The 24883-nt window shown below is 36.9% G+C and overlaps 1 protein-coding gene across 3 annotated transcripts in view; it reads left to right on the plus strand.

Moving 5' to 3' along the window:
* Positions 1-24883, plus strand: part of LOC136858532 (proteasome adapter and scaffold protein ECM29) — a 925266-nt gene that overhangs the window by 739821 nt on the left and 160562 nt on the right. For all 3 annotated transcript variants that reach the window (XM_067138136.2, XM_067138135.2, XM_067138138.2), the window contains one exon: positions 23671-23829. In XM_067138136.2, coding sequence (XP_066994237.2) covers positions 23671-23829 — 159 coding nt within the window. The remainder of the gene's footprint in view (positions 1-23670; positions 23830-24883) is intronic.

Here is a 24883-nt window from a genome sequence, read left to right on the forward strand (position 1 = left end):
GAAAGAAGGGTAGAGTTTCATTGCACTTGTAATACCAACATTCTACGTTCGATCTATTTCAACATTATTTACTTCATGTCGCGCTTCAGAAAAGTGAAAAGCTAGAGCATGGTTGTTTAGTTGTGAAGTGCTTGGTCCACTTCCATCCGACTTTTCTAGTCGTCCTTCAATATAGAGGTAGCTTTCGTGTGGTAAGGTGTATACATCTTGCTGATTAATAATAAAATGAATTTCATCATTGTTATTTAATCCAAACGTAAAAGGTTGATAGGAATGAAGTTCACTTCGTACTACACCTTCACGACTTTCTACTGTATTCGTAATGTCTAGCATTTCTTCCATTCTGTTGTAGTAGTGTATATCCTAAATCTTGGAGTATCTTCTTATGGGTATCTGTTAACTCGATGAGTCTCTGCACACGTGTAGTATGTCTTCGGAATGTACACCATGTTTTATAGATGGTTTTCATACTGGTTTAAGATGTAGTTTGTAAGCTACGTACGCGTGCTGATCTAAATGAATAAGCTGATTATGTTTATTTACAAGTCTAAGAGTAATGTTGCTAATGTGTTTTACAGGCACAGGATGATAAAGAACTACTGCTGGTTTCTCACAAATAGTATATCCATGTTCCTCTGTAACAATAAAGTCGTGCAGGACGTGCAAAGGTTGTAGATTACTATTCAAGTCTGTAATAATATTACAAGTAATGTTCACATTATAATCATCGAAGAGTTTTATAGGTTGATCAGACTCGTAACGTACGTTCGGTAGGAGCTCCCTCGATGAAAATCCAAGCAGTGGTCCAATCGAATCTGGTTGTGATTTGAAGTCAATCTTAAATGATGATTCAGTAACACATTTATGTGTAATGTTGCTTATAGTGATTGAGAACCTGTAATTATGATTACTAAAACTATCTTCCCCAAACTGATCAATTAACGTACTTACAATATAGTCGTGAATATCATCTACTGTATAACTACCTGAGGGTAGTGTTAGCACATACTAATCGTAATAGAACTTGTTTACACCATCACGCACATTATAGATTTTATTGTAGCTTTCAAACGATACTAGTCCAAGACTATGCGGCTGATAACCAAGTTCGATTGGTGGATTAAAATAGACGGTTGTTTCAGGTCCTTCTCCACGTACAGCAAACGTTCTTTCACTGTTCGTCATCACGTAGACACTAATGCACTTTCTCTACTGTCTGGTTTTGATATAAGAACATAAGACATAATCGTCCGCACATGCGTGTATTAAAGTTTTGCACATGGTTTTTATTGTAAACAATGTCTGCACTGCTTCCGAAATAACGTATGAGCTCAAAAGGAGGAGGTAAGTCTCCATAGCTATCAAAATACCATACTTTAGATTTTCATTTTACATAAGCAACGTAATGAGTTCCAGGTCCACGACTGTCGTCCAAGTTAATTATGGCACTTTCACGTTCACGTTGATCGCGCATATACACTCCTCGAAAATAATGAATTCCTAGTTGTTTAGCAAACGTAAAAACTTCATCATGCGTTAGAGCTCGATGTGGCAGTGCATTCATTAGACGTTTTTTGGAGAAATGTAGATACCAAGCCCTTTCTTGTATGGCGTTAGCTTCATGTTCACACCTTTGCCTCGTAACGCAATTGCCTCCATCGTCTTGTTATGACGTTCACTCTCTTTCAACTGTTGTTTCGCTTCTTCTACAGCTTTGACAGTTCTCGCTACAGCACTAGCACCACCTAGCACCACCTAGCAATGACCCTAAAGCTGCTAAGCCAGCAAACAGCGCAGGAAGAAATCCTCCTCGTTTTGGTACAGGAATAATTCGTGCACGTTTACTAAATATTGCTCTGCACTTTGGAGAAATTCTCGCTCTTGCTGCGCGTAACGCCTTAGTAATAGCTACACGAGGATTGTATTCCCCTCGAATAGCTTTTTGCGCAGCCTTTATAACATCTTTCCATCCAACAGTTTTTACTTTCTTCTTCTTCTTCATGCCGTTTGGATATCGTTGTTTCACCATGCTGTACACGACTTTACTAGTCAAGAGCAAATCAAAAACTAACCGTTGCCTCTTGTTTCGTTTAATATATATATATTACTATTACGTACTTTATGATTCAGTTATCATGAAGATTATAAAGCAGCAAGACATACTACCTGTTACCGACATCGTACCACATCTCTTACCTAGTTCTAGTACAACTACAAGAAAACGTCATGGAACGTTGTTTCCTTTTACTGTTCGATGTATTATATCAGGTCCGTCGGGATGCGGTAAAACAAATCTTTTACTCACACTTATTACTTCTGTAAATGGTGTACGCTTCGAAAATATTTACGTTTTTGCAAAGTCACTCTATCAGCCGCTATATACTATTCTACAAACTGTAATGCACGATCTAGTTAAAGATGGAATAAGATATTTTAAATTTAATTCGCATGAGCAAGTACCATCACGAGACGATGTGCTTCCTAATTCTCTTATGATCTTTGATGATGTCGCAACAGAACAGCAAAACGTTATTCGTGCATTCTTTAGTATGGGTCGGCATAAATATGTTGATTGCATCTATTTGTGCCAAACCTATTCTCGTGTGCCTAAGCAGTTGATACGCGACAACGCAAATGTTATTGTGCTTTTTCGGCAAGATGAGCGCAACATGCGACATGTGTATAACGATCATGTTAACACTGATATGACATTCGATGACTTTAAACGTATGTGTGCTAAATGTTGGTCATTACACCGTTACAGCTTTTTAGTTATTGATAAAGAAAGTGATGTACAGCATGGACGATATCGCATGGGTTTCGATCATTTTATATGCATTAACACAGAATTACAGTAACTACTTGATTAAAAACCATCATCATGTTAACATCTAGCAAGGAGATCACAAAACATATCATCCAAGCTCGAAACAATATTCGACGGAAATTTAAAGAGCTTAAACGTATTCAAGCAGACACGGATTTATTTTTAAGAACACAACTAAGTACACCACTCAAAGAAATTTTTAATTCTACTTCATTACCGCAGTCTACTTCAAGTTTTGCTTCTATGCAAACATCATATCATAAAGAGAAGCCTGAAGAAGAAGAAAAGCATGAACAAGATAAGGAAGAGAAGAAGCAGGATGTAGATCAAGAAGAGGAAGAGGAAGATAAGGAAGAAGAAGAAGAACTTAATGATACATCACCATCTAAGTGTGTTGAGTTTTTAACTACAGATGTTATTGCTGAAACACCTACTACATCGACGCAAAATCTACCATCTTTGTCTGAGGTTATGATTACACCAGAGTATCGCAATCAGTTTAGAACTTTTATTCAAGATACCTATGGATCTCTCTTTGCGTCTTATATAGAAAAACTTTTTACAGGACAAACTGACACTACCTACGGTATGTCTCAAGTATTATTACAATATTATAAGTCCACCTGTTCAATACAATACAATATGATCCACTATTTCATATGGTCAAATATTTTTTATACATAATACATAAAAGTCAAAGGTACATGTTTCACCCTCCTTACGGGCATCATCAGCCTATATCAATCTTAAAATAATACATATACTTATAAATTATAGGTTAAAATGTTGAAAAATGGTTTCGTAAAACATTATACAATAACATCTAAAACAACGATAATGCACCAAAGTATGTTAAAAGAGAGTGAAATTAACAGTTTTGAAGATTAAACGTGATTAAACATGAAGCTTTGAGAGTCTAAAACTAAAATGGATCCATATTTTTATAATATCATTAAGACTGTGAAGGCCTTGAGTATAAATACAATCATCAAAGGGGATGTTTCTTCAATTCCCAAGTTGAATTCAAGGTGGTAAAATCACTTTCAGTTATTTAAAACGGAAGTGTGAATGTAAAAAAACAAGTTAAAAATGTATATGATTGGGAGATCTGAAAGTCGAGAAGAAAATGGAACTTCAATAGAAGGCGTTGCTTGTGATAAAACGTATGTCAAAGCTAGCGGAGTTCGGAAATATGGTAGTCGAATGGATCTAAAAGATAGTCAAGTTGATATATAATTCCGTTGAAACATTTGTTGGAAGAAATGTTCAGGATTTTTCGTACGGAGCATATTAAGTACGTCAGGTTGTTACAGCAACGCTAGCTTGACCGGTCAAGGGTGAAACATGTACCTTTGACTTTTATGTATTATGTATAAAAAATATTTGACCATATGAAATAGTGGATCATATTGTATTGTATTGAACAGGTGGACTTATAATATTGTAATAATACTTGAGACATACGTCAACTTCAATACGGAACCAAAATGAGAATTGTTACTTGTAACTTGGTAGCCAACCAGGCAAACTACCTACGGTATTCGCTATGAAGATGACTGTTTCTGGATAGGAAATTCAAATGTTAAGATTAATAACAACAAACTCATTGTAAAAGGTGTTTACCTATAAACCTACGAAAGGACTCTTAGAACTTCTTTTCTCACGAATACCTGACAAGGATATAATTTTACAAGATGATCTTAAAAAATATAAAGCAATACTTTTTGCTACTGATGCAACACGACTTAATTACAAGAGAACAGAAGCTGTAAATGCGAATAAGAGTTACAAGTATCGTGAGTTTATTTCTAAGCTGTTTCCGACTGCACGTAGTCTTGATGTTATCTACAAGCCTTTGTTGCCGTGTGTGGATGTAAGATACTGGAATGACCCAAACTTACTCGTTGAACGATTACAACTTTTAAAAGCATCGCAAGAGGCTGGTCACACTGGTCACAGATCAGAAATTCTAGAAATAGAAAGAGAACTATGTTATGCCGGTATTATTTTGTAATGGCTCATCAAGAGAAGATCTCGCGTGTAAAGGTAAACATCGCACATGAGTTACATAAACCAGCACGTCGCACCTACTGTCGCAGACGCGTTATTACACGAAGAAAAGATGATCTCTGGCAAGCAGACTTAGTAGAAATGATTCCATATGCCTCTAGTAATAAGGGGTATAAGTATCTACTTACTGTTATCGATGTGTACTCGAAGTTTGCTTTTGCACAACCCGTGCGTTCTAAAACAGCAGCTCAAGTTAAAGAAGCATTTAAACATATTGTTGAAGAATCGAAACGCTGCCCAAGGCTTCTTCAAACTGATCAAGGTAAAGAGTTTTACAACAAGGATTTTTCTTCTTACCTCAAGTTACTTGGCATTCAACACTACTCTACGTTCAGCAATCTCAAAGCAATTGTTGTAGAACGCTTTAATCGTTCACTCAAAACAATGATGTGGCGAGAATTTATAGCGCAAGGTTCATATCGTTGGATTGATCTGCTACCTAGACTTTTATCTACCTACAACGATACACCTCATCGCACTATCGGAACAAAGCCACGTCTTGTTACAAAGAATACACCTCGTATAGATGCTATTCATCTTGTAAATAAAACAGCTGATCCACATCGCCATTGCTTTAAAGAAGGTGATTTTGTTCGCATCAGCAAACACAAGTCTATCTTTGCAAAAGGATACACACCTAACTGGAGCACTGAAATTTTTCAAATCAGAAGTGTTAAGCTTACTAATCCAGTTACGTATTTACTTCGCGATCTCAGAGGACAGCCTATTGAAGGAGGATTCTACATCGAAGAACTGCAGAAAACAAAATATCCTGATCACTATTTAGTTGAACATGTTATTCGACGTCGTGGCAATAAACTGTATGTTAAATGGCTTAGTTTTAATAACAGCTTTAATTCATGGATTAATAAAGAGGATGTACTTTAAATCTTATGTGTGTTTTCTTTTAATCCTCTACGTTTCCTTTCTTCTAAGTCACTAGGACATGCTGTAGGATTAAACAACACCTGTAATATGTTTTGACAATTCATATTTATTTTAGAATATATATATATATATATACAGGGTGAAGCGTAATTCGCGCACTCGGGCGTCGCAGCGTGATTCCTCACATGCCAGCAATAAAAAAATGTCTCTCACAAAACTTCGTCCTGCGAGTATATCCGGCAGAAAAAGGACGTTGAAGTGTGGCAATCTGGCAACACTGTAACCACATGTAGAGTCACTACCTCTGTCAGCACATATTAGTCGTGCTGTACAGTTAGTGCAGTGGGTAGAGTTTTTGGTTGGCATGCAGGAGGTCGATGGTTCGATCCTGGGTTGAGGCGCATTTTTTATTTGCTAATTTCCATCTGTCATTACCTACTGTAATACAGTAAGACACCGTTTCTGAGGTCATATGTATCCTACATTTACAACAACATAATAATAATAATAATAATACATTGAGATACGTACTAAACAGCATGCGGTTACCAGACGCAATGTTGAAAGGCAGAATTATTGGGACCGTGGTGATAACACATACAAATTGTAACCGAGTTTGGACATTATTCGCAGAGCACGTTGCTAGGCCTACTGGTAACGTAAGGCCCTAACGAAATGTAATGGACCTGAACGAGGCAAGAATAATAGTTGGTACTAATCTATGGGATCATTGGAGCAGGGTACAAAGAAAACAGGTTTCACATCTAGTAGATGAAGTGGTGCGAATAAATTCACGCCCACGACGTGGAAAGGGCGCCTTTCAAAGCTGACCAATGAAAACGATTGTTCATCCATTTCTAGGATCGTAGTATGTAAGTGCAAATGGTTTCTAGAGGACCCACTGCAATTGCTGTTGACGATTAAGATGCCAGGTAACATACCACCTGGACTACATTTACGAAATAAAAAACATACGCCTCAAACCAGGATCGAACACTCGACCTCCTGCATGCTAACCCAAAACTCTATCCACTGCACCAACTGTACAGTACGCCTAACTTCTGCTGACAGAGGTAGTTACCCTACATGTGGTTACAGTGTTGCCAGATTGTTACTTTTCAACGTCGTTTTTCTGCCGGATATACTCGCAAGACGAAATTTTGTAAGGGACATTTTTTATTGCTGGCATGTGAGGAGTCGCGCTGCGATGCCCGAGTGCGCGAATTACGCTTCACCCTGTATATATATATATATATATATATATATATATATATATATATATATATATATATATATACATTTTTATCCTTTGTCTATTTTACGGTCTTTGTCACTCAGTTTTCGTTTTATTGCACCAACAACGACAAGTGCTGCTATCTTCTGAGCAGCTAAAGCACTAGGTAATAACATACACGCACACACACACACACACAGCATAACTTTACGAAGCATATTTTAACAGCTACACGACATACTCTATGCAGGCAGCATGTAACTACGTGTCAGGCGAACGTGTTTTAGGGCCGCAGGGGAGATGAAGCACGAAGAAAAGAAGATCAATCACTCTATTGATGAGTCCACGCCCAACATGCTTCCTCATCTTTTTCCCAGCACGTTTCTTCACCTTCTCCTTGTTTACTCTCTCCACAGCCATGATAAGTGTTTATAAGCGAAGACAACTCGTTAGTTTTAGATCCGTGATACAGTTTAATTAGTTGACATGTACGGCACTGTCTCACAGAAGGTCTTCTACCTAAACTCACGTGTTCATGATGTAAACTACACGTTTGAAGCTCTGACAAAACAGGATCTTGAGTCCACTCACGAGGCACCTTATCCCAAATCTTCTTTACAGCATTCACAGCTACATTAACCAAAAATGCCTTTGGTAATGCATTTAACTCTTCTTCAGTAAAAGTGTTTAGTTTCTTTTTGCATGCATAAAACTTTACGATCGCCTTTTCAACTGCGTTACACTTAGTATCTGTTAGAAATGACATGATGTCTTTACTCTACAAATGTTTCTTTTACACTAAGGTTATTTCGACACAGCAGTTTACATATGTTGTTCACTTCCCGGCATGCACTGCAACACAACCAATCAAAGAGCATGCATACATGTTGTAAAGACTGTTTACTTGTTTCTCTACTAGGCTCTTTCGGAAGAGTTTTAAATGATGGGCACCCCTATTGATGCATGTCGATAATTTCACACGAGGATGGTAGAAAATCACGCAACCATTCTTTCTTTTCACAACCCTTTAAAAGAACAAGATCTGCTTTTGACAAATGTGCATTCATCATTAAAGGTAGAAAACGATAAGGTATTCCTTTTTCTTCCCACTTCAAACCTAAATTGTTTTCAATCCACTGAGTCTGCTTTTTACCTTCATCTGTTTGCAAACAGTAAGGGAACGGTGGGCTAAATACTAAACTAACAAGTTTTGGTGCCCACAACACACTGCAATCTAACACAGCCACCTCTTTAAACACAAATTTGTTTCCGTTTACTTTAAAGCCTTGCACATCAACTATTAATGTTTTCGTCATGTTTGCACTCCACTCTCTATCACTGTTTCTTGAAGACTAAAGCTTTTAGTCAACGAACGGGTTTAAATATGCGCACCTACAATAACGTCATCGCTCCAGCACATGAAAACTCTTGTTTTTATGATGCATACTTATTGCATTCCTTTACACCGACTTACTCTTAAGAAAACGGACAAGTCTAAACATGCATGATGACGTCATCACTGCAGCACGTGCTTACTCTAGCTCCCCCGATGTATGATTAAACTTGTTCAAATTTACCGCCACCACAGGGGTAAGCGATGTAAGATAGCGGTAACTGTGTTGAATAAAGATGGCTGTTTGTCAAAAAGAATTTTTCAAATTATCCGCTACTACATAGAGTGCGGCACTGCGCTCTCTTGATTAAAGATGGCGGATGACAGCTGTCAAAAAAAGCACGTGGGTTTGTAAAGCACGTGGAATTTACCACCACCACAAAGAGGGCAGCACGGTGCTCTCTAGATTAAAGATGGCGGATGATAGCTGTTATAAAAAAGCATCTAGATTTTAAATTGCTCGCTACTACGATAAAGATAGCAGCACGGCGTTCAAAGATGGCTGCTTGTCAAAAAAGAATTTTTTCAAATTATCCGCTACCACATTTCAACTAAAGAGTGCAGCACTAAGGTTAGCAATGCAAGATGGTGGATGACAGCTGTGACGAAAAAATTACCCGCAAGATAACAGCATGATGCTCTTTTCATTAAAGATGGCAGCTTGTCAAATAGAATTTTTCAAATTAACCGCCTCAAAGGTAAGTAGCTAAAGAGGGCAGCACGGTTCTCTCTGGATTAAAGATGACTGCTTGTCAAAAAGAATTTTTCAAATTATCCGCCACCACAAAGAGGGCAGCACGGTGCTCTCTTGATTAAAGATGGTGGATGACAGCTGAAGAGCACGTAGAATTTGCCGCCACCACATTTCAACTAAAGAGTGCAGCACTGTTCTCTCTGGATTAAAGATGGCGGTTGACAGCTGTCAGAAAAGCACATGGGTTTGTTTCCAAACAAGAGCACGTAGAATTTGCCGCCACCACATTTCAACTAAAGAGGGCAGCACGGTGCTCTCTGGATTAAAGATGGCGGATGGTAGCTGTCAAAAAAAGCGCATAGTGCACCATTCCCACGTCCAGGTGAGGATACATGAGTTCCAGACTAGCTCTTGATAAACGATTCTATCTGTTTAACATTGCTGGGTTTTGGGTTCCGCTTGAGAAAGTATGCCGATGGCCTATGGCAAATCTCAACCTACGCAGAAGGACGTCTCCAACACGCTATCAGTCGGATACCATACTCGCATGTCGCCGAAATTTATCGCAAAATCCAGGTTATTACGGCATTTCAAGAAATTCGTGCATGTTGCTACCGAAATCGCAATCAGAAAATGAGTCATTATAGCCTTATATCTAGCTCTTATTCTAAGTAGGCATTAAAATAATTTTATAGTTTTACTACTCAGCTTTTATTGGCAATTCAGTCTAAGTATCATTTAGATGTTATGTAAAATATCATTAGAAATTGCCTCATATAACTTAGACAGTCTCATAATGCTATCAGCATCTCTATGCGTTGTGATTACGTTGCAATAAAGGAAAACAGGTTTTGAAAAACCTTTAGCAAGTAATTGAAAACCAGGCCTTAATCATCGACACACTAATTCTGGCCTGTCGAAATACTAGGTTGTAGTTAGGTAATGTTCGTAAAAATCAAATGAAAAAGAAAAATTAAAATATATATAATCAAATGAAACATATTAAATATAGTTGAAATAATTAGATGCATCCAATTGGTTAAAATGAAAAGAAAATTATACTCCCTGCTATATACAACATTTCAAATTATAGTTTCAAATTAGAATGTAAAAATGCAGTGAAAATAACCAAATAAATAATTAATTAATTAATTAAGATCTGGAATCTTTTCTTAGTGAGCTGGATTGCTCCTCAAAGTTACCAAAAATTCTATCATTTAATCTTTAATTCACATGTAACTAGTGAAATGAATATCACTTTGCTGAAAACTTAACATCCGTGTCCATACACAGTAGAAAATTGTGTGAGAAAAGCAATGTTTGTTTCCTTAGGACTTCAATTAATTCATAAGTTTGAAAATTTCCATGTTCGTTTCATATTTCACAATGTCTGATCTCCATATAAGCAAATTCAAGTCCACTCTAAGTCGTAATTAATCTCAAATTAATTCTATCATAAGGCTTATGTGGCTAACTCACTCAATTATTATCTTAATCCATAGTTGAAATTCAATTTAAGTGCGTATCTGGCTGAATGTAGCATTGTCAAGTGTATTTATTCAGCTTTCTAACAAATTATACCATAAGTGGAAAAATTGGCATGTTAGAAGACTCTACCTTCATCTAAAAATCCATACATGAATGACTAAGTCACCAGTGATGTGTCAAACTGCTCCCATAAAATCATAAATTAACTTACCATAGGTGAGAGTACTTAAAAATGGTCATGAATAACTCAGTGAAGGCCTAATTATTAACGTCATTAGCCTCTTGGCTCATCTGATGATCCTACATACTCAAATAACTCCGTGTTGCTGGCATTGAGATCGTATCCTAACCTATTTTGTGTATCAGGGAATAAAAACAGCAATTGAAAACAGTACGTTTCAATATATACCTTAGGATGCGCAATTTACACATACTATCATCTCTCAGAAGAATACTATGACCAACCTTTCAAATAACAATAACTATCACCATCATAACTTAACGTCAACTTATATTATTACTTCATTCACCATTTATCACTTCAAATATCACGTACCATTCATATTAGTGCGTCTCAGGCACTTATCTCATCAAATACGCTGCATATGTGCCTTAACCTACACATATAAAAACATTATCCTTACCGTCATAGTATCAAAGAAAAGTGCATCGCAATACTAAGCTGTGCTACTATACTTCGTTGTAAACATTCCCTAAATATGATCTCCAAGCTTGTTATTCTGTTAAAGCCATCACACATGTATATTAACCTTCATATAATACTCTAACACTTCACTGACAACGATTTAAAAATATCAATCACTTTCTCTAACACCACATTGATAAATTGGTGAACGGCTTTCACTGGTATTTTATGCCTATATATGGGATTAACGGTAACTTCAGATGAATACCTACTTCCTTGTAACTACACTTGAATATCATCTACGCACGCACAATGTCACAAATCATATCACACATAGCCAAAAAAAAATAAAGGTTTCTACTTATGAAAAACGACTCATAGGGAACTTAACTTTGCTTAATGGGTCCTGTCTCCCATCTCGCTGTTCTTCATCGGGAATGGTAGGCCTCGCTCCATGGTTCTGCTTAGGTAATCGGGTCCATCTCGTCCTCTCAGCTGATTACCAACCCTCCTGGGTCATCAATCTCGTAAAGCGCCACCATAGTCGGAGTAGTCTCTGCCTTGCTCTTTTAGAACATCATAGTGGTCTCTAGTACGTCAGGAACAGAATAATACAATTCATTAGTTAATATTGACATGCTGCAATTCGTTTCGTACTGCCAATGATATAGGAATATATGTGCTCTGGGCCGTCTAGTTTAGCTATAACAGCTCTAAATGTGCTATTATTTGTCAATTCTCTTGCTTGTTGGACGAATGTAATTTTTCCGTGCTTTTTAGAATTGCACTTTACAGCCGGTTGAATTCCGCTCTCTACGATGTGCAGTATCGGACAAAATATAATGCTTCCAAGTCCAACCGTGAAGTAGTAGCTGAACAAGACTTGACGATTCCTTATCGCTGGTCTTAAATTTCGCGTATATATGTCAGTCTATATAGTTGACGTTGAGCGGGCTGCCGCGGATTTAATTCTCCTCCAATAATTGATCACAAAATCAGATAACTGGCTTGTTTCTTTACTCGATTCCGTCCTATTTGCTGCAGTGCTGGATTGAGTCTAGTGTTCTAACAGAAGTCTCTTTTTTTTAAATAATTAGTTTAAATCCGCTTCTGTCATCCTTTTCTCACAGCCTTCTAAGAATGGTTCTTTCGGTGACTACCGGTTGAAAGGATTATCTTTTCGGCTCGTACCGATGTTAATTGCTTTCATATTGATCGTTTAATGGCTGGAACGCCATTTTTGTTCCTAATGCTGCAACTATAGAATGGTGAAATGGCGCAATAGGTTTGTTTCCAAACAAGAGAATGTAGAATTTTTCAAAAATTGCAGCCACCACATTTCAAAGGCATCTAGCTAAAGAGTGCAGCACTGAGGTTTTTGATGCAAGATGGCGGATGACAGCTGTCAGAAAAAAGCACGTGAGTTTGTTTCCAAACAAGAGCACGTGGAATTTCCCGCCACCACAAAGAGGGCAGCACTGTGCTCAAAGATGGCTGCTGTCACGTGGAATTGTCTGCCACCACAGGTATCTAGCTAAAGAGGGCAGCACGGTGCTCAAAGATGGCTGCTGTCCAAAAGCATTTTACAAATTATCCACCACCACATTTCAAAGGTAAGTAGCTAAAGAGGGCAGCACTGTGCTCTATAGATTGAAGATGGCGAATGACAGCTGTCAGAAAAGCACGTGGATTTGTTTACCGATTCCAATCTCGCGCTAGTGAGGTTAAGTTGGTAGCACTAAGGTTTAGGCCCGCCAAGATGGCAGCACTGCCGATGACAGGTGACGAATTTGCAGCTACTGTGATAAGGAGGGCAGCACGGTGCTTTGTAGTTTAAAGATGGCGGATGACAGCTGTCAAAAAAGCATGTGGATTTGTTTACAAATTCAAATCTCGCGCTAGTTAGGTTAAGTTGGTACTACTGAGGTTTAGGCCCGTCAAGATGGCAACAGTGAGGTTAGCGATGCGTTGTTGTCTGTCAGAAAGCATGTGGCTGTCAAAAAACACGTGGATTTGTTTACCTATTCAAATCTCGTGCTTGTTAGGTTAAGTTGGTACCACTGAGGTTTAGGCCCGTCAAGATGGCAGTACTGAGGTTAGCGATGCGTTGTTGTCGATGATAGCTGTCAAAAAGCACGTGGCTTTGTTTACAAATTCAAATTTCCCGCGGGAGGTGGAGGAGGCCTTTGGCTGTGGTGGAGGTGGCCTCTGGGAGCCCGAGGTGGAGGTGGCCGCAGAACCATCCAATTATACTACTAATTACAAATTTGTATATTTATGTCTCTTTGACATAATTATGTTAAAAACAATAAAAATGAATTTAATAATACTCCGTGCTGTCAAAAACTGTTCACTCACGTAAAATCAGTTGTTTAAGATTATTTAATAAATTACCACATTCTGCTCGGTCCACTTTTTTAAGCAATTTTAAAAGGAAATTGTATGATTGGTTAATAGAAAATCCAATTCTGAATTCTTAGAAATGCATAATGTTAATACTAAGTTTTAATCAAAGATGTTTGTACATTTAGCTTCTAATTATTAAGTACTAAATTATTATCAGTTGACGAAGCTTATTTCATTGTATATGGCCAATGCAAAAAAAACCCCACTTTATTCTCAACCATGAATCAGTTTTTATTACAATATCTGGTCAATATATATCTCAAATTACTGAATTCTATTCCTTTATTTACAATACTTCTACAGATTAACACCAACAATTTTATGTCATCCTTACTTCTTGTTTCTTATACTGTTATATCCACTACCTAGTCCACCCCATTTTGTTGAATGAATTTCCCTTTAACTCTTCTAAACAAACCCCTAACTTACTTATATCATTGCAGTTCAAGTGAAGCTCATCTGAATGTAGATCCCTCTCCTAACCACCCATTTGGATCCACTAATCTCACTCCCATTTGCCCACATACCCATTCCATAGTCTCATTTAAATCCCCAATCACCCACCAGTCAATATCCCTCCTACGCAGTCTCCCACCCATAACAATCTCTGCTTTCTTAAACTTCTTTCATGCTGCCCTAACCAGATCCCACACTTCCCCAACTATGTTAGTATCTGTTCCTGCTTGTCTTGCGTTATTGTTACCAATATGTTATTGTTATTCTTCACCACAAAAATCTGGTAAGATCTCAATTTGTTGAATCCAACGTAAGTTGTAGAAAGGCTTGATATATCTCATAGTATGGCAAATTCATGTAGTCTGAAGTGAAGTAGTACTGCTAAAAATAGGTTAGGTTGTATTTTTAAGGAATCATGGAGTGATGTCTTGCCATTTTCACAAGATGATGCGTCAAAAACTATCCACCATTTGCATGTACCTTGTTTTTTTTTTTTTTTTTTTTTTTTTCACAGCATGATGCGGTAGGTAAAATATGAACTCTGCATTAATATGTTCGGGAAGGGCTTCAACCCGGTCTTGAAATGCATAGTCCATGATCTTGCTAAAGTACATCTGTTTGAACTGTGGGGTTTTTTCTTTACGTCATCCTCTGCAAAAATTCAAAGTCGTTTTTAGCGTTGATAAAGTTATTTATTGTCAGAGTTCGTTCGTTCTTTGAAAGTGCTATTAATCTCCTTCTATTTTCTACATGGTAAGAATCCAAAAATTCATTCAGTATAGCTTTACCCTCTAGAGCTGAGTGGGTGTGATTTAATTTCAGTGTCCGCAATGCCTAGAGCTTTACATGTAATAAATATCATTTTTGGTTCGTATTGATGATATTTGATTGGAATAATAACAGTAAGTTATTTATTAAATAGACCACCTAATCAATAAAAAGTCTAGTCTTGGATGATTTACATAGATTTGTTAACTAATAGTGGTTCATGTTTTGCCTTGTATGAAGGCATCATCAGCCATTGTCTTAACCTTATATTGAAAATAAGCATCTAATTAACATGTAATAATGAAATGAATTTTAAAAATCTTGAAGAGATTTGAAGTAAAATAACATTAAAAATAATAGTGATGGTTTAAAAATATACAATGTGATGAGTTACAATGGTGGAAGTATTAACAAAATTAACATTAGGAGGCTGCTATAATAAGTACAATGGATAAAACAACACACTGTTATACAACAAGTAGTAAGATTGCTATAAAAATAAAGTTGACCGTCTGGCGGTTACAATTAGCCGATGGCGAAAAATCGTATATATTCAAAATAAAGAAGAGAGAATAAAAGTCGAAGGTTGGTCGAGAGATCCAAAGTTAATCATAATCTTGAAGATAAAAGACAAAAGTCAGAGGCATATGGTGAAGTTGTAGAACACATTGAAGATATGAAGTTGTAGAATACAAGTTGAAGAACAGTTTTAAATTGGATCTCTATGGACCATCTCAAATTTGAAGCAACTCAGGGATTGAAATATATTTTAAAAATTATAATTTTACGTGAATCCGACTGAGAAACGCGCATCTAATTTTTCAGTACATCTGTATGTCTATCGGGTCATTAAATAAAAATATGACTGATTTTAAGTTCAATTATTCATCACCGCTCATGAAATTAACCTAAAATTAACCTTCTAATTTATACATACGTACATACATTACCATTATAGACTGTTATGCCTTTCAGCGTTCAGTCTGCAAGCCTCTGTGAATTTACTAAATGTCGCCACAATCCTCGATTTGCGACTAGTGTTGTGGCCTCATTTAGTTCTATACCTCTTATCTTTACATCGTTAGAAACCGAGTCTAACCATCGTCGTCTTGGTCTCCCTCTACTTCTCTTACCCTCCATAGCAGAGTTCATTATTCTCCTAGGTAACCTATCCTCCTCCATTCGCCTCACATGACCCCACCACCGAAGCCGGTTTATGCATACAGTTTCATCCATCGAGTTCACTATTAAATTAGCCTTTATCTCCTCATTCCGAGTACCCTCCTGCCATTGTTCCCATCTGTTTGTACCAGCAATCGTTCTTGCTACTTTCATGTCTGTTACTTCTAACTTATGAATAAGATATCCTGAGTCCACCCAGCTTTTGCTCCCGTAAAGCAAAGTTGGTCTGAAAACAGACCGATGTAAAGATAGTTTCGTCTGGGAGCTGACTTCCTTCTTACAGAATACTACTGATCGCAACTGCGAGCTCACTGCATTAGCTTTACTACACCTTGATTCAATCTCACTTACTATATCACCATCCTGGGAGAACACACAACCTATATACTTGAAATTATCGACCTGTTCTAGCTTTGTATCACCAATCTGACATTCAATTCTGTTGAATTTCTTACCTACTGACATCAATTTAGTCTTCGAGAGGCTAATTTTCATACCATACTCATTGCACCTATTTTCAAGTTCCAAGATATTAGACTGCAGGCTTTCGGCACAGTCTGTCATTAAGACCAAGTCGTCAGCATAGGCCAAACTGCTTACTACATTTCCACCTAACTGAATCCCTCCCTGCCATTTTATATATTTCAGCAGATGATCCATATAAACTACGAACAGCAAAGGTGAAAGATTACAGCCTTGTATAACCCCTGTAAGTACCCTGAACCAAGAACTCATTCTACCATCAATTTTCACTGAACCCCAATTGTCAACATAAATGCCTTTGATTGATTTTAATAATCTACCTTCAATTCCATAGTCCCCCGAACATCTTTTCCCTCGGTACCCTGTCATATGCTTTCTCTAGATCTACGAAACATAAACACAACTGCTTATTCCTCTCGTAGCATTTTTCAATTACCTGGCGCATACTGAAAATCTGATCCTGACAGCCTCTCTGTGGTCTGAAACCACACTGGTTTTCATCCAACTTCCTCTCAACGACTGATCGCACCCTCCCTTCCAAGATGCCAGTGAATACTTTGCCTGGTATACTAATCAATGAGATACCTCGATAATTGTTGCAATCCTTCCTGTTCCCTTGCTTATAGATAGGTGCAATTACTGCTTTTGTCCAATCTGAAGGTACCTTACCAACACTCCACGCTAATTTTACTACTCTATGAAGCCATTTCATCCCTGCCTTCCCACTATACTTCACCAATTCAGGTCTAATTTCATCTATTCCTGCTGCCTTGTGACAACGGAGTTATTTATCATCCTTTCCACTTCCTCAAGCTTAATTTCACCTACATCATTTTCCTCCTCCCCATGAGCTTGGCTGTTTGCAACACCACCAAAATGATTTCCTTTTACATTGAGAAGATGTTCAAAATATTCCCTCCACCTGTCCAGTGATTCCCTGGGATCTATTATGAGTTCACCTGAATTACTCAAAACACTGTTCATTTCCTTTTTCCCTCCCTTCCTAAGATTCTTTATTACTGTCCAGAAAGGTTTCCCTGCTGCTTGACCTAGCCTTTCTAGGTTATTACCAAAATCTTCCCATGACTTCTTTTTGGATTCAACAACTATTTGTTTCGCTCTGTTTCTTTCATCTATGTATAAATCCCTGTCTGCCTCGGCCCTTGTTTGGAGCCATTGCTGATAAGCCTTCTTTTTACGTTTACGGCTGCTCTCACTTCATCATTCCACCAAGATGTTCGCCTTTTCCCATCTTTACACACAGTTGTTCCTAGGCATTCCCGTGCTGTTTCTACTACAGCATCCCTGTATGCCACCCATTCACTTTCTATATCACGAACTTGCCTACTGTCTACTGTTCGAAACTTCTCACTAATCATATCCATGTATTTCTGTCTAATTTCCTCATCCTGGAGATTTTCTACCCTTATTCGTTTGCAGACAGATTTTACTTTCTCTACTCTAGGCCTAGAGATACTTAGTTCACTACAGATCAAATGGTGGTCTGTATCATTGAAAAATCCCCGGAAAACTCGTACATTCCTAACAGATTTCCTGAATTCAAAGTTTGCTAAGATATAGTCTATTATGGATCTGGTACCCCTAGCCTCCCATGTGTAGCGGTGAATAGCCTTATGCTTGAAGAATGTATTCGTAACAGCTAAACCCATACTAGCACAGAAGTCCAGCAAACGCTTTCCATTCCCATTAGCTTCCATATCTTCCCCACATTTACCAATCACCCTTTCGTATCCTTCAGTTCTATTCCCAACTCTCGCATTGAAATCGCCCATTAGCACTATTCTATCCTTGCTGTTGACCCTGACCACGATGTCACTCAATGCTTCATAAAACTTGTCAACTTCATCCTCATCTGCACCCTCACATGGTGAATACACGGACACAATTCTTGTCCTAATTCCTGCAACTGACAAATCTACCCACATCATTCGCTCATTTACAAGCCTAACAGAAACTATGTTGCGTGCAATGGTATTCTTGACAAAGAGCCCTACCCCAGACTCTGCCCTTAGCTTTCTAACACCCGTCAAGTACACTTTATAATCTCCTATCTCTTCCTCGTTATCTCCCCTTACCCGAATATCACTTACTCCTAGCACATCCAGATGCATCCTCTTTGCTGACTCAGCCAGTTCTACCTTCTTTCTTCCATAAGTCCCATTAATATTGATAGCTACCCATCGAATTATATTTCATATGCCAAGTTGTTTCCAAGGAGTCCCTCGCCTGTCAAATGGGAGTGGGACTCCATTACTCCCATAGGTCCGAGGCTTGCTTGAAATATTCTGAGCTCGGTAAATTCATGAAGCAGGATGCTACCCTACTTGCACATAGTCCAAGTGAGGATCTCTCCTCTAACGGGTTATGGACCACCGGTTGAGTGTATAGTCCTAGCCGCCTGAGCACAAGGAGGGCCATGACTCAGAATATGTCCGAGATGCCCACTCCCATTCCATAGCAACTGGTATCCTGACTCAGGACCACTTACTAGCCCACTCAGCCGTTGCCCATGGTTCACGAACTAGGACGTGACTACAGTAACCCACAAACATGAACCATTTCTAATTTATAAATGATAATAATAACAAGTTAAATTCTTAACTACTAACTTTATTCAAAATCATTTCATAAAGCTGGATAAGTTAAATTCCTAGCTCATCAATCTTTTGTACACAGCAGCATTTCATTCAAAGTATAGAAATAAAAAATAAAATAAAGAACATTGTTCTGAAATTATATTTCTCACATCCTTCAATTCAAATTCATCAATCATTTTTTCACAATCATTCAAGGTCTCATCTTCATATATATATATGAAGATATAATAATTTATTTCCTATTTTTTTCTGCAGAATTAAATTATTTATGGAAAATCTTCAGACCTGATATGGATTTCCTTCAACATCACCTCGTTCTCATATTAACGAAAATTAAAATTATTTAATTCTATATCTTGACATAAATTAATCCATCATTTCAACTGCTTAGCTCAAAATTAAAGGTATGATATATTAAGGATAAAATAAAATAAAATAAAATTCTTCAGGAATATAACCTAAGAGTTGTCAAATTCTCATTAAATGTCAAATCCTAACTTGTTGCTAAGTTTTATCAACGTATTAAATGTTTACATAATATTATGTTTTATATGAATAAATGTTAAAAATATGTATAAATATTGATAATGTGTACAGTCATTAAGACTCTGTACAATTGAAAAGAGTTTGTACAATCATGAAAAATTGTGAAAAATTTGTTATATGGATCAACAACTACCATTCATATTGATGTGCATTTCTTTTATCAATGTACGAACATATTAAGCCTATATCTACTTACATTTGGCAATAATGTGACACCGTATAGATCTCGATAACCTACAATTCAACATGGCTCACTTTCTCATTTCAAATATCACAGATCACATTATGCATAGTATCATTCTTTGAAAGAAAGCTGAACATTTCTATCAAAGCACTTCACTGGCGAGTATTATCTTTCCTACGCATGAGAGTGTTTATAAGTTTTGGAAGACTACCTAAATCCATTAGTTAAACATCACTATTAGTACATTCGCGCTGAAACTACATATTGAAATCACCTCTCAAAGATATATCGACCTAGCTTTTATACAAACACCTGTTGGGGCTGTACCTTAATTAAGGCCACGGCCACTTCCTTGCCACTCATAGCCCTTTCCTGTCCCATGCTGCTCTTGACTCTTTCATTAATAAACGTAAGCAATGTTTCATATCTGTAGCTTTCAATTGCTACCTAAGCTAATATACCAATAAAGATAAATATATATATATATATATATATATTTAATCATACTTGGACATATTCAAAATATTCTGTAAGAAATGTGCAAGAATTCTTCAATAAAATCTCAACATGTTTGTGAATGGGTTATAAGGTTGTAATGCATTGTAAATTCGATCATATGGTTACTAATAGTCAAGGAATACCTTAGATGAAACTTCCAAACTCGTAGATAGCAATAACATAACACTATGCAGACACTACCATCAATGATTTGCTGTTTCAACTTAAATCAGTTGAAATATTAAGTACCATGTAAAATTCTCTTCGAAAATGCCGTCATTACACATTACTATATATCTGGAGTTATTTTTGATGATCGTACTTTATTATTAACCTGCAAGTTCACTACCCAAATGTCATCAACTTATATTATAAGTCAAGCCATATAACATGTTGCTACAAGCGTCAAATATACCCTGATCTGAAACTGCGTTACATAAACTAACATCAATTAGCCTTATGTAGAATTCCTTCCTTATTCGTCATCGTATCTGTCATAATTCCACACCTAGTATATCAACAAATGTATATTACTCATAACATTCACACTTCTTACCTCATATTTCCGTCGTATGTGACCTCACCGCAAATATAAACATCATTAAATCTGCGTAAAGTAACGCTCAATTCAAAAGATTCTGTATCTTATCACAATTTGTGTTATATGGATCAACAACTACCATTCATATTGATGTGCATTTCTTTTATCAATGTACGAACATATTAAGCCTATATCTACTTACATTTGGCAATAATATGACGTATATATAGATCTCGTTAACCTACAATTCAACATGGTTCACTTTCTCATTTCAAATATCACAGATCACATTATGCATGGTATCATTCTTTGAAAGAAAGCTGAATATTGCTATCAAAGCACTTCACTGGCGAGTATTATCTTTCCTACGCATGAGAGTGTTTATAAGTTTTGGAAGACTACCTAAATCCATTAGCTAAACATCACTATTAGTACATTCACGCTGAAACTACATATTGAAATCGCCTCTCAAAGATATATTGACCTAGCTTTTATACAAACACCTGCTGGGGCTGTACCTTAATTAAGGCCACGGCCGCTTCCTTGCCACTCCTAGCCCTTTCCTGTCCCATCGTCGCCATAAGACCTATCTGTGTCGGTGCAACGTAAAGCAACTAGCAAAAAAAGAGATATTTTGAGATATTTGAGATATTTTATTTTTCCACCATCAAGTACAGAAAATGTACACTAGGTATTGTCAGTATAAATAAAAATAATCTATATACAATATCTTAGTAATTATGCCTGAGTCATTAGAAAAATTATTTTAGCTACCTATATTAGGTCAGTTTTTGAAATACCACATTCTAGATACTCTTCTACACTATAAAATGCCTTTTTCCTTAAGAATTGTGACAGTACCTTGTTAAATGCACTATTGTCTAATGTTCGAATAGGTAGTGGAAGCTTATTGTACATCTTGAGCTGTTGATAACAGTGGCTGTTTGTGCTTTTACTAAGCCTAGAGTAGGGAGTATCCAGATCATTCTTGTATCTTGTGTCGTGCATGTGAACTGTAGATCTTTCTTTAAATTTGGAAAGATTCTCTTTCACATGCATAATATTTGTAAGAATATATAAACAGGGAACTGTCATAATTTTTAGGCTCACAAAGGAAGTTTTACAGGAGTCTCTAAATTCTAATCCAGCAATTAGACGGACTGCCTTTTTCTGCCATATAAATACATTATTTGATGTGGGACAATTTCCCCATAACCTGATCCCATACAGTATATGAGGGTGAAAGAAAGCATGATAGGATGCAATAGGATGCAAAAATATATATATACAAACGCCATCAACAACTTGCTACTGAATAATATATAGGCCTATATAGTTAAATTTTGAAAAGAAAAACCTTGTGAAACTTAACTTAATCCTCAGCATTTCTGGACTGGGACAGCTGGTCTCTCATTCTCGTACAGGACGGTCATCTCCGGGTTACAAGGCATTAATCTCATTTTTGGTCCGTATTGACGATAGTGATTACATACAATTTACAAAATATACATTTAATGTTCACCTGTTGTAAGTATTGACTAGGTTAACATTAAATGTATATTTTGTAAATTGTATGTAATCATCTCCGGGTTACCGCTGCATCACGTCCGGGCTGTGGTCTGAAGCCTCGGGTCCGTAGGAATAGCTGGTGGGTTACCGCCAGACGTCAATCCCATCTCCAGTTTAGTTGGCCATCATGTAGCTCTCGAAAACATGCATAAGAAACATATTTAAAATCATGATTAGTTTCATAATCTTGCTATTTACAGATCTTCTTTGAATTTTGCCTGTGTTGAGCAAAGTAAATTATGACGTTGCACACGTCAATTTTTTTTATTTGAATGGCATTAACAGTATCTTCAATATTGACTTGTTTTATAATTAGGTACTCTAGATTAGCGATTTTCAATGTTTCCACTAATAATTCTTTGATACTTTCTAGTTCAATCCCAATCTGCGCTCAACTATTCACTTCGTCTTTTCTTTGGATATTCCGCTCGGGATTTCTGTTACATTTACGAGAAATATAGTGTTCTATCTTTATATTGCAACTGGTGTTCCCAATAAATTAGAAAATATCCCTTTTAAATCTGCTGTTTCTCTTGCATATCAATTCACCCGTAATTCTCTGCCTGGTATCTCGATGCGATGTTCCACTGTTCCTACTGTTGGTTTTAACAATTTAACGTCAATGCACTGCTAAATCACGGCCGCTTGGATTCCGTTGGTCTGTAGTTTCTTACTTCTTATTTACGGCCTGTTTGATTCCACATGTCTGTATGTTATAGTTCATATTTTCTACCGCATGATTTCTGACACTTTATCGCTATTCACGGCAAAATAACTATTTTAACAGCTCATTTCAACATAATCAGGGCAATGAAATAGTACATAAGTATCATGCTAATTTTATTTTTATTGACAAATTAGGACAACTTTCTTCATTTTGTGCTATTTTACATAAGCTTTTTTTTTTTCCCCTATCTTTTTATGTGTTCTTTGTAACTATGTACAGTTTAGTATTATATCGTGTATGTAATATGTGTAATATATTTTTAAACTGTATGTACATTGTGGTGATATAAGATATGGTGTGGCAAAATAGTAGGCTTCATAGGCTGAGCCATGCCATGGAAATAACATTATTAAGGCTCAACTAAATACATTTGCTGTAAATATTTCCATGTTTGTTTGGTGTGGTTTTTTTTTTCCCTTTCCTTTTAATTAATATTGTGTGATTATTTATAGGAAAATTACTAGCAACATTGGTAAATGGTTTGTTGGATCGTAACTCTGTTATAAGGAAGAATTATGCAACCACGATTGGACATCTGGTATCCACTGCAAAAGATTCCAGCGTAGAGAAATTGATGGAAAAGTTACGAACCTGGTACTTTGAGAAAGAAGGTCAGTAAACACAAATTTGCTGTTTAACAGAATACTGTCTGTGGGGGAAGTAACACATTTTAAATTTGTTTCATGTACATTTAATGGCAAGTACATTGACAGCATAAGCTTGCGGTGATATTCTGGTATTATTAAACAGCCTAGTTAGAACAAACATTTGTTATTTCAAGGAATAATTCTGCTACTAGTTTTTGTGTATCAAATTTAGGTTCCATATTTCACTTAACTTTTGCAGCACTGTTTACTGCATTGACCGTCCAGTGTACTCAACTATACTAAATGTTTAAAAGAGCACATAGCCTAATATTATTGTAACTGTGGATATTCTCCTTAGGTGGTGTTTTAGCATTTGTAACCTTTACTTCAGCGGTTACACTAAACAAAACACTTAAACACAGTAAAGGGAGGAAAGTGAGTGCAATTACACAGTACCAAAAACCACTACACACTTAGTGAAACATCGGCTGAAACTACGCGGATCTCCGCCGATAACAACATAGTAGATGACAATAGACCAGGAAGGTGGGAAGTGACTGGGAACCTACCAAGGGCATGGAGATGGCTTAGGTTGCAGTTTCTGAATAATCAACAGTGATCCTTAATTATCAAAATATTATTTACAAGTGGACTTTACAAATGAATTCTAAACAAATTCAGCCATTGTAAACTACAAATTACATCTTCTGTGATACACACAACTTCGACGTTCCTTGATAATAGCTTCCAACAAGTTCTAAGAGTCAAGCCAATACAATATATCTAGTTACCAACATTTTGTACAGTACAATTTAGAAGGTAGGAATAAACGTAATATGCAATTACAATTTACAGTGAAGTTAAACGTGCCTTTCAAAACTCTGGCATACATCAAGTGACACAGAACTACTAGAGGCAAAACCCCAAGGTAAATATATAAAACTACAATTTACATGTTTAGCGAAAGAAGAAAGGGGAATGCCTCGGAAACAAACAGGCAAGCCCAGCTTAAAAGCTAAGGCATCATAAATAACTGAGTGGCGAATCTAGGTGAGGTTAGGGCAGACTCCTATATGAA

Source organism: Anabrus simplex, chromosome 1 (genome assembly GCF_040414725.1).
Source record: "Anabrus simplex isolate iqAnaSimp1 chromosome 1, ASM4041472v1, whole genome shotgun sequence".
In the NCBI taxonomy this organism is placed as follows: Eukaryota; Metazoa; Arthropoda; class Insecta; order Orthoptera; family Tettigoniidae; genus Anabrus; species Anabrus simplex.